The sequence below is a fragment of the Octopus sinensis genome, linkage group LG1 (genome assembly GCF_006345805.1).
Source record: "Octopus sinensis linkage group LG1, ASM634580v1, whole genome shotgun sequence".
Taxonomy (NCBI): Eukaryota; Metazoa; Mollusca; class Cephalopoda; order Octopoda; family Octopodidae; genus Octopus; species Octopus sinensis.
Window position 1 is genome coordinate 175,011,329 of NC_042997.1, and position 14,697 is coordinate 175,026,025.

The 14,697-nt window shown below is 36.3% G+C and overlaps 1 protein-coding gene across 1 annotated transcript; it reads left to right on the top strand.

Annotated features, from left to right (window-relative positions):
• Positions 1–861: 861 nt before the first annotated feature.
• LOC115217452 (zinc finger protein 233-like) lies at positions 862–13,864 on the top strand. The gene is made up of 2 exons (XM_029787158.2): positions 862–1,020; positions 13,176–13,864. The coding sequence occupies exon 2, from the start codon at positions 13,277–13,279 to the stop codon at positions 13,793–13,795; it is 519 nt and encodes a 172-aa protein (XP_029643018.1). The 5' UTR covers positions 862–1,020; positions 13,176–13,276; the 3' UTR covers positions 13,796–13,864.
• The last annotated feature ends 833 nt before the right edge of the window (positions 13,865–14,697 follow it).

Below are 14,697 nucleotides of genomic sequence, written 5' to 3' on the forward strand. Positions count from 1 at the left end.
AGCGTTAAACTAAAACATCTGTTTGTTGTCTACACCACCTGTCTTCGTCATTTGTTTTTTTTTGTTTTTTTTTGTTTTTTTTTGTGAATTCTCCCTAGACAGACAGACAGACAGACAGACAGACAGATAGATAGATAGATAGATAGATAGATAGATAGATAGATAGATAGATAGATAGATAGATAGATAGATAGATAGATAGATAAATAGATAGACAAACATGTGGTTAAGAAGTTCCCTTTGCGAACACCTAGTTCAGAGCTCAGACTCATTGCGCGGTACCTTGTGTAAGTTTCTTCTTCTATAGCTCCGAGCCAACTAATGCCTTTTGACTGAATTTGGTAGACGGAAACTGTGTGGAAGCCCGACTCTGTGGTGTGTGTGCGCGCGCGTGTATGTTTGTATATATGAGCACGCGCTATATAAGATGTTTGTAGGATGGAGTATAGGCAAAGTAAATGATGGAGTGCAAGCACGTTTCTAAGTTTATTGATTCTAGAGGAATGTAAGGCAAAGTCGGTTGCATGAAATTGAACTCCAAATATATAGAGATGAAATTAAATGTAATGAGCGTATCCAGTTAAAAGCTATAAATTTTGCAAGCAGCAAAGTACTTTTAATTCAATTTTTTTTAAGTGGCTTTCTTTGAATAGTTACAAACTTCTCTTAGAAAGTGTGACGATGTTATAATTAATTAAAATGAATATCGAAATATAACTCGTATTGTAAAAAAAAAAAAAAGAATGAAAATAAAAAAAAAAAAAAGATAAAGTAGTTAGCAAGAATACCAATTGCGAAACTAAAAGTTCTAGAATTTTAATGTGGCACTTCACGTTAATTTTTTTTAGCACTTCGTCGTTCTTTCTACGATAATAATGATTAAATGACACAGTTTAAAGGAATAATTACATCAGGGTAAACATAAAATTCGACACCGCCTCCATCACTCTCTACACTTTCTTCCTTGCAATAAATGGCGTCGTTTTATCACATTAGATATAATGCTACTATATAAACCTGGTAACGTATTCCTTATTGCTTTGTTACTATTAGTTCCCCTTTAACATCGTTGTTTCCCCTTCATCTGTAATGTATATTTTCTTCCTTCCTTTTGCAGTCGTAGATTTTTTTTTTCTTTCTGTCTAAATGCTTTTCCCCTTCTCTTTGTGGTTATTTATTTAGCTGCCGAATTATTTTTTATTATTGCAGCGTTGTTCTTGTTTTGATACATTTTTCTGTTCGTTTTAGTTCTTTAGATAATATATAATTAATACTTTAGATGTTATTTTAAAAATACATGCTTTTATAAAAAAATTATTTGTATGCATATGTTACTACAATAATCTATTTAGGTAATAGAGTTCTGCAATATATCATTTATCATACTAAATCATTTCCTTCTGATGAAAGAAATAACACCCTTAACCAACCTTATCGTTATTAAAATAAAGAAATAATAATTAGTCATTGTTATTTTTAATAAGAAATTATTATAAGTAAAACTATAATCTAAAACCGTGTGCTGCGTCGAGTCTTATGGTGCAAAAACATTGAAATACATGTATGAAATTATTGTAATGTTTAAACTAAAGAAAAATTGTGCCGGGTTTATTGAGTCTGCTACATTTTGTCATCTCTTCTCTCGCACTCGCTCTCTTGTATTTAATCAAATTGGGTTATTTACATATATATATATTTTAAATGCTTTAAAATGTATTTCTAACTATCATTGTGTGTGACAACGCGATCGAGTTTCGAATAACCATAAAGAACCGTTCGATTACACATCGTTAATTTGAAAAACGCATATGCATCACAGCACTTCCGTGGACTAAAAATCTACGATGTACGTCCCTTCTTAATGTGGTTCTAGCTTTTTGGTAGTAAGACCCGGTTTCAAACTAGTGTTGATGAAACCACTTCACTCTCGTAATGCTTCTAGTTAATGCTATTATCTCCCCTCTACCACCTTGGAATCTAAGATCATTTCTCTATGTAAGACTATACTATTAATAACATTCACTTACGTCCTTCCCCTCGACATTACTCGTTAAAATCCCTGAGATGTAGACTCCACTTTTCATCCTTCCACAATTTATTCAATCGGTTTTATCCCCACCATTAGCAATTTGTGTCCCTATGCCGTTGTAAAAAAAAAAAAAAATAATATCATTGTGGTTGCATTTTAATATAGGTGCCACGATATGACCATATGGCTCCACTCTTTATGGGATGGTGATATAATCTGTTTTCTTGGCTTAGTACAACCATCTGACCCTTGGGTTCCTTTGACAAAATCTATTTGATTGCAAGCATTCAGATCAGGTATCCTCTGTCTAAGGATAACTTGATGCCTGGATGATGCACTGCTTCCTATTGTACCTTCCCTTTATAATATCCCTGTTTGCTGTTGAAGTTGCTAAAAGTTGTTCTGTAGCAGGCAACTGGGGCCCTAACCTGATGAGCAACGCTTTGAAATGGCTGCTCTGTTTGCTAGCCAACCCATGCCAGCATGGAAAACGGACATTAAATTATGGTATCTGGTTGTCAGAGCCTGTTCTTGTGGTGTTACAATTATCTTCAGGTCTTCCCTTCTAATCAAAGCTACTGACTTACCATTTTATTGTTGTCTTGTGGTAAATTGTCCCAGAAACTGGTTATACACAGGATTATCAGCAGCTTATATATATATATATATATATATATATATATACTTTTTATTATTTTACTGGTTTCAGGCACAGATAGTGCAATGTGGTTAAGAAGTTTGCTTCTAAACTTTGTGTTTTGGGGTTCAATCACAGGGCATGATACCTAAGACAAGGTAATGTTTTCACAGAAGACTGGAAATGAAAGACACTGCTTGCATGACAGTAGCACTTGTTTACAACTATCACACAGTATCAAGGCAAGGAGACACTATCACACATATCACCATCATTTAACATCCATTCTCCATGCTGGCATGGGTTGGACTGTTTGACCAGAGCTGGGAAGCTGCACTAGATTCCAGTCTGATTTGGCATGATTTCTATGGCTGAATGCCCTTCCTAATGCCAACCACTTTACAGAATGTGCTGGTGCTTTGATGTGGCACCACACAGGTGCTTTTATGTGGTATCGCACAGGCCCTTTTACATGGTACCACCACAAGTACTTTACACCACTAGAGAGACCGGTCTTAACACTTCTGTTGTTGACTACAACAAGGCACCATATCATCCTCACATCATCATGTAATGACCACTTTCCATGCTGGCATTGGATGAATGGCTTGACAAGAACAGGCAAGTCAGAAGACTACACCAAGTTCTGCTGTTTATTTAGGCTTGGTTACTGTGGCTTCCTAATATCAACAAATTTACGGAGTGTACTAGGTGCTTTTTTTTTATGTGGCACCAGCAACAAGCCACCATATAACTTGCAGGACAAGACTTCTCAACTGGGGCAAGTAGTATTGAGGGACAGAAAAGTGTCTTACATTCACCCACCTACCCACACTCTCCAATCTCTGCCTCCTCTCTGTCTCACACTCACACTTTTTTTTTTGCCTTTTTCGCCCTTTTCAAGCTTAGCCAGGCTCATGGGCCCGGTTTCCCAGTTTCTGTGGCATATGTGTCCCTCCCAGCTGGACGGGACGCCAGTCCATTACAGCGTTACTCAAGAAACAAGAAGAGAGAGTGAGAGAAAGTTGTGGTGAAAGAGTACAACAGGGGTCGCCACTACCCCCTGCCGGAGCCTCGTGGAGCTTTTAGGTGTTTTCGCCCAATAAACACACACAATGCCCGGTCTGGGAACCGAAACCACGATCCTCCGACCATGAGTCCGCTGCCCTAACTACTGGGCCATTGCGCCTCCACTCACACACACAAATATATAATGTAGATAGGGTTGAATCTAAAGCTGTGTCCTCTTGAAGCACATCTGCTTATTCCAATATTCAAAATCTGTATCTAGATGTGTGGTAAGAAGCTTGCTTTCCAACCACGTGGTTCCAGGTTCACTGCATAACACCTTGGGTGAGTGTCTTCTACTATAGCCTTGGGCTGACCAAAGCCTTGTGAGTGGATTTGTTTGACAGAAACTGAAAGAAGAACCATCATATATATATATATATATATATAATGTTTGCGTGTGTGTTTGTGTGTATATATAAGTGTATATCTATGTGTGTGCACTTTTGTACTAGTCTTTCTCCCACTTCTTGACAACCAGTGTTGGTGTGTTTATGTCACTGTAACCTAGCAGTTCAACAAAAGAGACCAATAGAATAAGTACCAGGTTTAAAAAAGAAGTACTGGGGTCAATTCATTCATTCAGCTAAAATTTCAGAGCAGTGCTCCAGCATGGTTGCAGCCTAATGACTGAAACAAGTAATAGATAAAAGATAGATTATATTTGTGTGAGTTATATGCATAAGTGGAAAATTCTAGAAAAATTTGAAAAATTTCTGGTACTATTTATTCCGCATTATACATGTTCCATTTGCTAATAGGCATTCCAAAATTGTACATGCAGGAGAAACATATAAGATATCTCCTATCAGAGATTTTCCAGACAGAAAATTCAAATATATATCTATATACTATTATGTACTACCATTTGATTCCTTGAAGAATTTCTTATGGGAGATATCATCATCTTCATCATTTAGCATCTGCTTTCCATGCTGGCATGGGTTAGACCAGCATTTCTCAACCAGGATTCCCCGGAACTCTAGAGTTCTGCAAAAGGTTCCTAGGTGTTCCACGAGAGAGTGAGGATAGCTAATGTTAATTTCATTATCGTAATACATGCACAACATATTATTGGTTATTGTAATATAGACATCATCCTATCTAACCTATTATGTTATAAAAAAAAATAACAATCATTGGGGATATATTTAGTGATGTCTGTAATTTATAGACACCCTGTATATATATATGTACATAGTGAAGGCGCATGGCTCAGTGGTTAGAGAATTGAGCTTACAATCGTGAGGTTGTGAGTTCGATTCCTAGTCTGGGCAGCGTGTTGTGTTCTTGAGCAAGACACTTTATTTCATGTTGCTCCAGTTAACTTAGCTGTAGAAATGAGTTCTGACATCACTGGTGCCAAGCTGTATCGGCCTTTGCTTTTTCCTTGGATAACATCAGTGGTGTGGAGATGGTAGGCTGGTATGCATGGGCAACTGCCGGCTTTCCATAAACAAACTTGCCCGGACTTGTGCCTCGGAAGGTAACTTTCTAGGTGCAATCCCATGGTCATTCATGACCGAAGTGGGTCTCCTCATATATATACATATGTATATATATATTTACTATATGAACTACGATGGGAAAGATATGGTATATAATTTTTTTTTTGTGCAGGGGTTCCTTGAGACATGTAATTTATTTTAAGGGTTACACAAGGTTAAAAAGGTTGAGAAACACTAGGTTAGACAGTTTGGCCGAAACTGGTAAGCTGGAGTGCTGCACCAGGTTCCAGTCTGATTTGACATGGTTTCTACAGCTCAATGCCTTTTCTAACGCCAACCACTCCAAGAGTGTAATGGGTGCTTTTTACATGCCACCAGCACAGGTGCCATGATCAGTCACAACTATGATTTCACTTGACTTGATAAGTCTTCTCAAGCACAGAATATTCCCAACGGTCTGTCACTTGTCATCACCACCATGAGGCCCAACTTTCAAAGGGTGCTTTTTACATGCCACTGGCACAGGTGGCAATTATGTGACACCAGCTTACAGGAATTTCAAATAGGAGATATTTTACATATTTCTCCTATATGTGCAACTTTTTCAAATCTCCTGTTTTGATATGTATGACTGGTTACTGACTTCTTACACTTTCCATCTATCATATCCACTCACAAGGCTTTGATCAGCCTAGTGGGCTACTGTAGAATACACTTGCTCTAGATGCTACACAGTAGGATTGAACCCAAAGCCATGCATTTGGAAAACTTTCCTCCTTAACCCATTTTTATGGACCATTTGAATTTTATTTCCTAAGCTGTCAAATTTAACTAACAAATGAAGATTACTTATTTCTATTATTTTATTTAGCAAATACAAATATATGTTTAGGTTCAGACTTATCAATATATTCATTGTTATCAACAGATGTTAAATGATGTTGAATATTCTTTTAACTCTGCCTTTCATTAATACTGAACAACTGTATTCTTATACTGTCTAAATATTTCTAAACGTTTTTATAGTAAACTCTTGGCATTAGGAAGGGCATCAAGGTGTAGAAACTCTGCCAGATCAGATTGGAGTCTGGTGCAGCCATCTGGTTCGCCAGACCTCAGTCAAATCATCCAACCCATGTTAGCATGGAAAGCAGACGTTAAACGATGATGATGATGATAATGATGGAAGTCTCAAGCAACCAGCACCCAGAAAAAAGTAATAGAAAGTGTGTTGTTAATTAGAGACAAGAGAATTTGTGCTAATTTGTGTTAATTATTTAATTGCTGTTAAATGAAAGTTTTTGCTGTATCTGAAATGGATTGTTGCTTCACAGTAGTATTTTATTTTACTGCTATTTACAGCACCCGATTTTAATTGAGTGGATAAAACTTGTTCTTTATTTGAATTATACTTTTATTTCTTCTTATATCTCTCATTTCAACCTATATTCAGAATATCAATGATAATACTGATGTGTATATAGAGTTTCAATGAGTTTTGTTATGTGTTATAGTAATTTAAAAAGTGAGGAATCTTCAGTTATTTGGCAACTCTCTGGTCTTAGTGGTGCCAAATATGTAGGAGTTTACTGTATATATTTCTTAATTCCTTAACGAGACATTCTCATGGAATCATCCTATGATTCTTCTGCTTTTACCATACAGCAATGATTACATATTGCTCTTGACCAAACATCATGGCAAAACTATCTTGAAAATTAGTTCAAGTTCATTTTTAGATCCACCCTATTTTAAGTTTGCTATATAAACAAAAGAGAGTTGGATTTCTTTAATATCACCATTATTCTTATATCTTAATGTTATTGATTGCAGGAATTTTTGGATGTATTATCACCTTACAAGGGGAGTCATGGGCATAAGTTATCTTTGAATACTTAACCTTATCTGTGCATTCTGTACCAATAATAGAATTACAATAACTTCAAATTTCCAGATGTCTCATTGCAGCCTACATTCTACATTCTTCCAAATAGACAAAAATATGGCATTTTATTGAATGCTTTCCAACAGTTTAATCCAGCAGTGTGGGTGATGATTATTTTTTTTTATTTCTGTTGTTGTGATGGTGGTTATGTTAGTAGTTGTAGTAGTAGTAGTAGTAGTAGTAGTAGCAGCAGCAGTGGAGGCGCAATGGCCCAGTGGTTAGGGCAGCGGACTCGCGGTTGGAGGATCGCGGTTTCGATTCCCAGACCGGGCGTTGTGTGTGTTTATTGAGTGAAAACACCTAAAACTCCACGAGGCTCCTGCAGGGGGTGGTGGCAACCCCTGTTGTACTCTTTCGCTCCAACTTTCTCTCACTTTTTCTTCCTATTTCTTGTCCCCGACTTCCTATGCAACCGCTGAGCCTGGATGCGCATTCATCCATCCGTCAATGCTCTCGGTGTCGGGGGTTGACCTGCTTTCTCTTCTGCGGGTCTTACGAATAGCAAAGGACCACATTTCGGACTTCTCCCACTCTGGAACGAAGACCGCTTCGCTCAACAAACAGCAGCAGCACCTCAAAATTCTCATTTCTAACAGGACCTTAGTTCTGCAGATGATTTGTGTTTAAAATCTTGAATAAGAAATAAAGCTTCTTGACATGATGTGTTGTTCCAGTAATTGTTTATTGACCCCTAACTTGAAAGGCTAAATTAACACTTGGCAGTATTTGAACTCAAGAGATAGAGAACATGATTAAGTAAACTTTATGACACTGTAAATTTTAATAGCAGCAAGGCACTTGTTCACAAACACATTCATAATGCTCAAGTGAAACCCACAATGGAATACCAACCCTACCTCTGAGGCAATGCTGTTATTTATTACACATACTGATGTCCTCACCTAACTAGTTCATACAAAGTTACTCATCAATTCACTCCAACTGCTGGCTCACAGATATGCTATCTTTTCACTCAATCTTTTTTTCTGCTTCTAAAGTAGCCACCTTTGCTTCTAGAAAATATATAGTCTTATGTTACTTTCGCCTAGTCACTTTTTGAATCGTTCATCTTGCTCCCTCTTTGCACCCATATTGTATGTCACCACAAGGTCCCCACTATCGGCTTCAATCAGTCCTTCCTCTCTAGATTTACAGGTGCACAGAAATTCCAAAAGGATTTTCATTTCAGTTTAAAGCTTAATCAAAAGCAGTGACTGTGTGATACAATGGATAAGGCATCTTGTTCATTGAACATCTCATCTCCACAGTCATTGCTCATCTTTTGGTTGGTCTGTCACTTTTTGTATTTCTGATGGTGGCATGGAACCATAAGTTGATCTATCTAGGAGTTGAACCATGGAACTATCTGCTTTAAACTTGTTACTGGTAAATATCAGTCTTAGTGATTTTAGTGCTTTCATCCATGTGTCAATTTAGCTAATTGAACTCACTTGATTAACATATTGCAATATTTCATTCCTCTAAGTTCTAAGTTGAAATATCTCCCGGTGTCTAAATGTACAAATATTTTGGGTCATTCATTTGACTAAGTACTCTTTCCAAGCAAAATCCACCTTATGTCTCTTCAAAAGAAATCACTATTAGATTCCAGAGCAAACAGATTAAGCCTAATCTATATTAGAAAGGAGATGGAAGTCACTGTATGAAACCCTCAAAAAAACGGGATAACTTTAGTCTTGTTATGTCATTCAAGATAGTCAGTTAGCTTTTTTCCCCCTCATCATATCATAATGTTTTAGTTGTTGTTGTTGTTGTTTAACTGCATGTCAGCCTTGATAAAGCATATTTAACACCAAAGATGTTCTAGCACTGACAATCTCATCTTTCTTTAACTCTAGGATTGCATTATCTAATATGCCCTTCCATTTTTAAGATAATAGGGTGTGATTTCAGGAAGGTTTGGTTCTATTTCTAGTACACACTAAATGACTGCTCTCTCTCTCTCTCTCTCTCTCTCTCTCTCTCTCTCTCTCTCTCTCTCTCTCTCTCTCTCTCTTTGCTGACACAGTTGTCCATTTGAAAGGTGTCACTCTAGGTTAGTTTGGGAGCCACCTATTCATATAATTTTCCATTAATACTATCTCAACTGTCAATGTTCACACCTAGTTCTTGACATAATTTACACCAACATAGAAAAGGAGGAGAGAAATCTACTTATTAAAAGTGGTCTCTTTACAGTGTGCTTTTTTCTTTTCCCTTTTTGGTTTTTTTTGACATTAGTCATTTCCACAATGAATAATAAAAGCAGGAAAGCTTTAGCCATTGAACAGAAATAGCTGAAATGTCATTGGGGTACCCTGCCAAAACACCAACACAATACTGTTGAATATACAATATATGTATTATTGTACTGCAGCACAGGTTAGCTCTAATGTGCAATACTATGAGTAAAGGCATTCCAACCATGACTATCTCATCTTTTTGTATATCTAGGACAAATTGTCCAGTGTATCTTACATTTTAAGAAGGTGGGTTTTTTTTTTGGTTTTTTTGTGTGTCCTAATGTTATGGGAGATTTGGCTAATACAATTAATACTGTGATGGCATAGATGCTCTCTCATTGGTTGATGGAGGTTGTGTGTTTGTGTAAGCTGATAGAAATATAATTTAACCCTCTTGCAACACCCAGGCCAATTGATCAGCCAAAGTGATACAAGCTGAAAGAACTTTGAGGCCGATTCATCGGCCTAATGAAACAAACGTTTTGAAATGTAATAGCCAATCAAGGATCATCTTTCAGTTGATCTGTTTATGGCAGGTTTGGTAGCCTTCAACTAACACTATCTCCTCCAAGTTGATGCAAAATTGCGCAAGTTGACCAAAATTGAGAGTATGATAGAAGAAAGCTTGCTCTTCCTTCCGTAGAAGAAAAAATTCAAATCGAACCATGTTAACACCAAAAATTATTTACATCAAAAAGGTGCTTTTTTTCTATGAAAATCCCTATCTTTTAACTATTTTTTTACTGCTGTGTCGCCATTTTTCAGTGTATTTCAAACAGAAAAATGTTCACTTAAAGAGAATAACAAACTACATAATGCAAAATTTTTACTTTTCAAAAATTCCAATTCTAAAGGGTCGAAACAAACCTGAGCAACACCGGGCGATACTGCTAGTATAATATAAAATTATATAATATATATCATTTTACATACTAATAAAGCAGTTTTAGACACATTATCCTTTGTTTTCTACTTGCATCCAACATTTTCACTCTTAACAGAAAACAAAATTTGGTCTTTTTGGTTACACTTACCAAAACACCTTGTGTCTCTAAAGGTTTAATATGAATAAATGTAAGAAGCAATAATTTTCTTTTGAAGATAATAAATTAACTCTTTAGCATTCAGATTATTCTGTCAAATGTAAATCTTGTTTGTTAAGACTGCTTTGAATTAATCCTACATTATCTTTTTAACCTAACCTTGTTACCTACTTCATTCATTATTGACCCTACAGAAATGAAATACAAGAATGACTTTTTGGGGTTTGAATTATAGACATATAGGGACAAAACTAAATGCAGTAAGATATTGTTTACTTCGTTGTTCTACCACATGTATTAATGAATATTAGTTTCTTACATAGGCACTGGAGTGTCTGTGTGGTAAGTAGTTTGCTTACCAACCTCATGGTTCCAGGTTCATTCCCACTGCGTGGCACCATGGGCAAGTGTCTTCTACTATAGCCTCGGGCTGACCAAAGCCTTGTGAGTGGATTTGGTAGACGGAAACTGAAAGAAGCCTGTCATATATAAGTATGTATGTATATATATATATATACTAGCAGTATCGCCCGGCGTTGCTCAGGTTTGTAAGGGAAATAACTATAAAGCATTTTTAGAGAGTTATAGCCAAAAAATAGGAAAAAAATGGGAAAAAAATGATGGTAAAATTTTTTTGAGAGTTAAAAAAGGTGGAGTTGCGTCCCCTAGACGGTCTGTGGTTTGGGTTTCTGATTCTCGACCCCATGTCGAATTTATCGATTTTTTTCAGAACTGGGGGAACTTTTCAAAATTTTCACTGCGTTAGTTTTGAATTATGACATTGGGCTATGTGTGTGTCAAGTTTCATCAGAATCGGTTGAAAGCCGTGGTCAGAGTGAGGGTACGAGGAAACAGACACACAGAAAACGCACAGACAAACTGCCGTTTATATAGAGATATATATATATATATATATATGTATGTATGTGTGTGTTTATGTGTTTGTGTTTGTCCCCCCACCATCGCTTGACAACCGATGCTGCTGTGTTTACGTCCCCGTTACTTAGCAGTTCAGCAAAAGTGACTGATAGAATAAGTACTAGGCTTACAAAGAATAAGTCCTGGGGTCGATTTGCTCGACTAAAGGCAGTGCTCCAGCATGGCCACAGTCAAATGACTGAAACAAGTAAAAGAAAGCTATAGGGTTTTAATTTTATAAGAGAAGAGAGAGAATGATTATTTGATGTTTAAACATTACATAAGATAAGACACGAGTGATACGTGTATAGTAATATAGAATGGCATTAGGAAGGGCATCCAGCCAAAGGAACCATGCCAAATCAGACTGGCGTCTGATGCAGCTCCCTCCCCAGCTTGCCAGCTCTGGTCACACCATTCAACCCATGCAAGCATGGACAATGGACATTAAATGATAATGGTGATGATGATTGGATTTATCTCTAACCTGGGCATAAAACCAGTATTGTGAACTCAGCTTTGCAGGAATTCATTATCCGCAAATCAGTACTAGTCATCATAATGATAAGTATATATAGTCATTCAACCCTTTAGCATTCAGACTATTCTGTCTAATAAAATGCTTATTTATTTACATTACTTGAAATTAATCCTGGATTATCATGTATTTTTGAGATTTTGATGTTATAACTGTTTATTTTTAGAATGACATTGTAGGGTAGGTGTGAGAGGCAAGATCTGGCCTGTTTGAACCTAAAGTAGGTAGAATATTTTGGCCAGATATGGCCGGTTTAAATGCTAAAGGGTTAAACCAGCCATAGCAAGCCCGAACATTTTATCTGTCTTATGTTCAAACTGGCCAGATCAAGTCTCTCACACCTACTCGACAATGTCATTCTAAAAATATACTATCACATCATTAAAATCTTGAAGCTATGCGATAAGCCATGATTAATACAAAACAATGAGAATAAATAAGCAGTACATTTGACACAGTAATAAGAATGTTAAGTGGTTAAAATGTTTGTGTGTATTAGAAGAATCATTGTAATACATGAAAAATAGTCTAGTATGGAGTGTACTGGTTGACAGCTGTTCAGGAAGTCCTAACTTTAGTAAAGCAGTTTTCTTTCTGTTAATATATATGGCATCACCATGAGAGATCACTAAATTGTGAGATCAAGTTTTTATAGAAATTTTTAAACTATCAGGCCCACAATGAACTAAGTACGAATTAATTTTCCCCTCATCATCACTACAAACCCAGATATAGAAATCTAGATTTTATTTTATATTAGTATATTTAAGACTAGATAAGAAATCAAAATGATTTTGTGGGAAGAGTCATTATGCCAATAACGAGCTCACGCACTGATTATATTTCAATTCTGTTGTTGTTATCATTATTATTGGCAACTAGTTAACTATTTTGCTATAGTCAAGCTATCAATTAACTAAATTTGTCAGACTTCTTTCATCACCATTCATTGATGAGGTTACAGATGGCAATGAAATTACAAATCTAGCTAATTAATTAATTTACTAAATGGCTAATCAGGCAACTGATTGGTTAATTGGTTAAATAGTTAACTAGTTGACTAATAATTAAAAAAAGAAGTGAAATAGAACCATTGCATATGTTTCTCATTGGCAAAATGACCCTCCCAAGATACTACAAAATCTGTTTCAAAGCATATGCGTAAATTTGGTTGACAGAAACTATGAAAGCCTGCCATATGTGTGTGTTTGAGTGTATTTATATGATTTTGTGTTCATTGTGAAATTGTATAACTAACTTTTCTCCTTTTTTTTTTTTTTTTTTTTTTTTCCTTATTTCTTTTCAGATCTGAAATGTTAACAATGGTTGATATACTCTCCATCTTTTCTAACTGAGACATTTTTCATAGCATAACATTCAAAATTCACCATTTCCTCCATCAACACAATGTCAGAAAAAGACAGCTACGTTTGTACACAGCCAGCCCATGTTACTCCACTGCAGATTCCAAAACTGAAGATAGAACGACGGAAAACAGGGCCGGATAAGAAGGGAGCCAAAGTAGCTAATCATAAGTGTGATATATGTGGCAAGTCATATACTGAGTTGTCATATTTGAAGGCCCATCAAGTTGTTAGTCATGGCCCAAATGCAGCTAAACCAAATAAGTGCAACATTCCATCATTGAAGACTTTCAAGTGTGACATTTGCAGTAAACAGTTCAGTAGAAATTACCACCTAGACCGCCATCGAATGACCCACACAGGGGAAAAGCCATTCAAGTGTAAAGTTTGTAGCAGGACCTTTAGCCGTAACTATCATCTGCATAGACATGCTTTCATTCATACTGGTGAGAAGCCATATAGTTGTGAAGTGTGTGCCAAAGCATTTTCAAGAACTGATAAACTTAAAAAACACACTAAGACCCATTTAGCACCTTTTCGGGAGGTTAAAAGTACAAGATGAGAAGAAGAGAAATTGAAGTATATATATATATATATATATATATATATATGTGTGTATATATATATATATATACACATGTATACCAGAGTAAACACATAAATGTGAAACAAGGTGGAAAAAAGAGTACTCAAATACCAGGGGTAGAGTAATATGCTTTATTTAAAAGCAGCAGAAATTCAACAAAACCTGTTACTCTGAGTTTTACGTTCCTGTTCGTCGGACAGTTTTTGTTAAAAGAAAAAAAAAATGGTTTAACAAAAACTGTCCGACGAACGGTAACATGAAGCTCAGAGTAACAGGTTTTGTTGAATTTCTGCTGCTTTTAAATAAAGTATATACATATCTATGATCGCCGTCCACTCGTGACCGAGGAAGACTATTGCTGACCTTTAGGAACATTGTCTGCTCTAGGACTAACTTACATTTTGCATTTGTGGCTCTGTTGGGGGCTAATGAGCCCTGCTCTTGACAAGCATACACGACTACAAACATTGCAAACCAAACTTTCCCCATTCACTATGCAAGCAGTGTGCTTTCAAGCAGCACGCTTAAATTCTTCATGCAGAATACGTGCTCTTTCAAAGCTGTCAACCCCCTCCTTGACCTGCTTCCTCCGTCTGTAGCAATGACAGGCATTGTTCTCCCAGTTGGTCTCCTGCATATCACAGGCCTTTATGTGTGTGTGTTACTTAAACAGCTATAATGGCAGACTCACAAATTTATACATTTATAAAAAAAGAAAAGTAATTTGAAGGAGCAGTATTTAAATAAATAGACTGCTATTTCACTATATTATTAAAAAGTGGAATAGATATTCATCTCCCAAATTGGACAGCCAGGGTCTTTTCTATTAAAATTAAATGAGCAAATCTAACCTGTTCTCAGTCCTATATTTTAATATC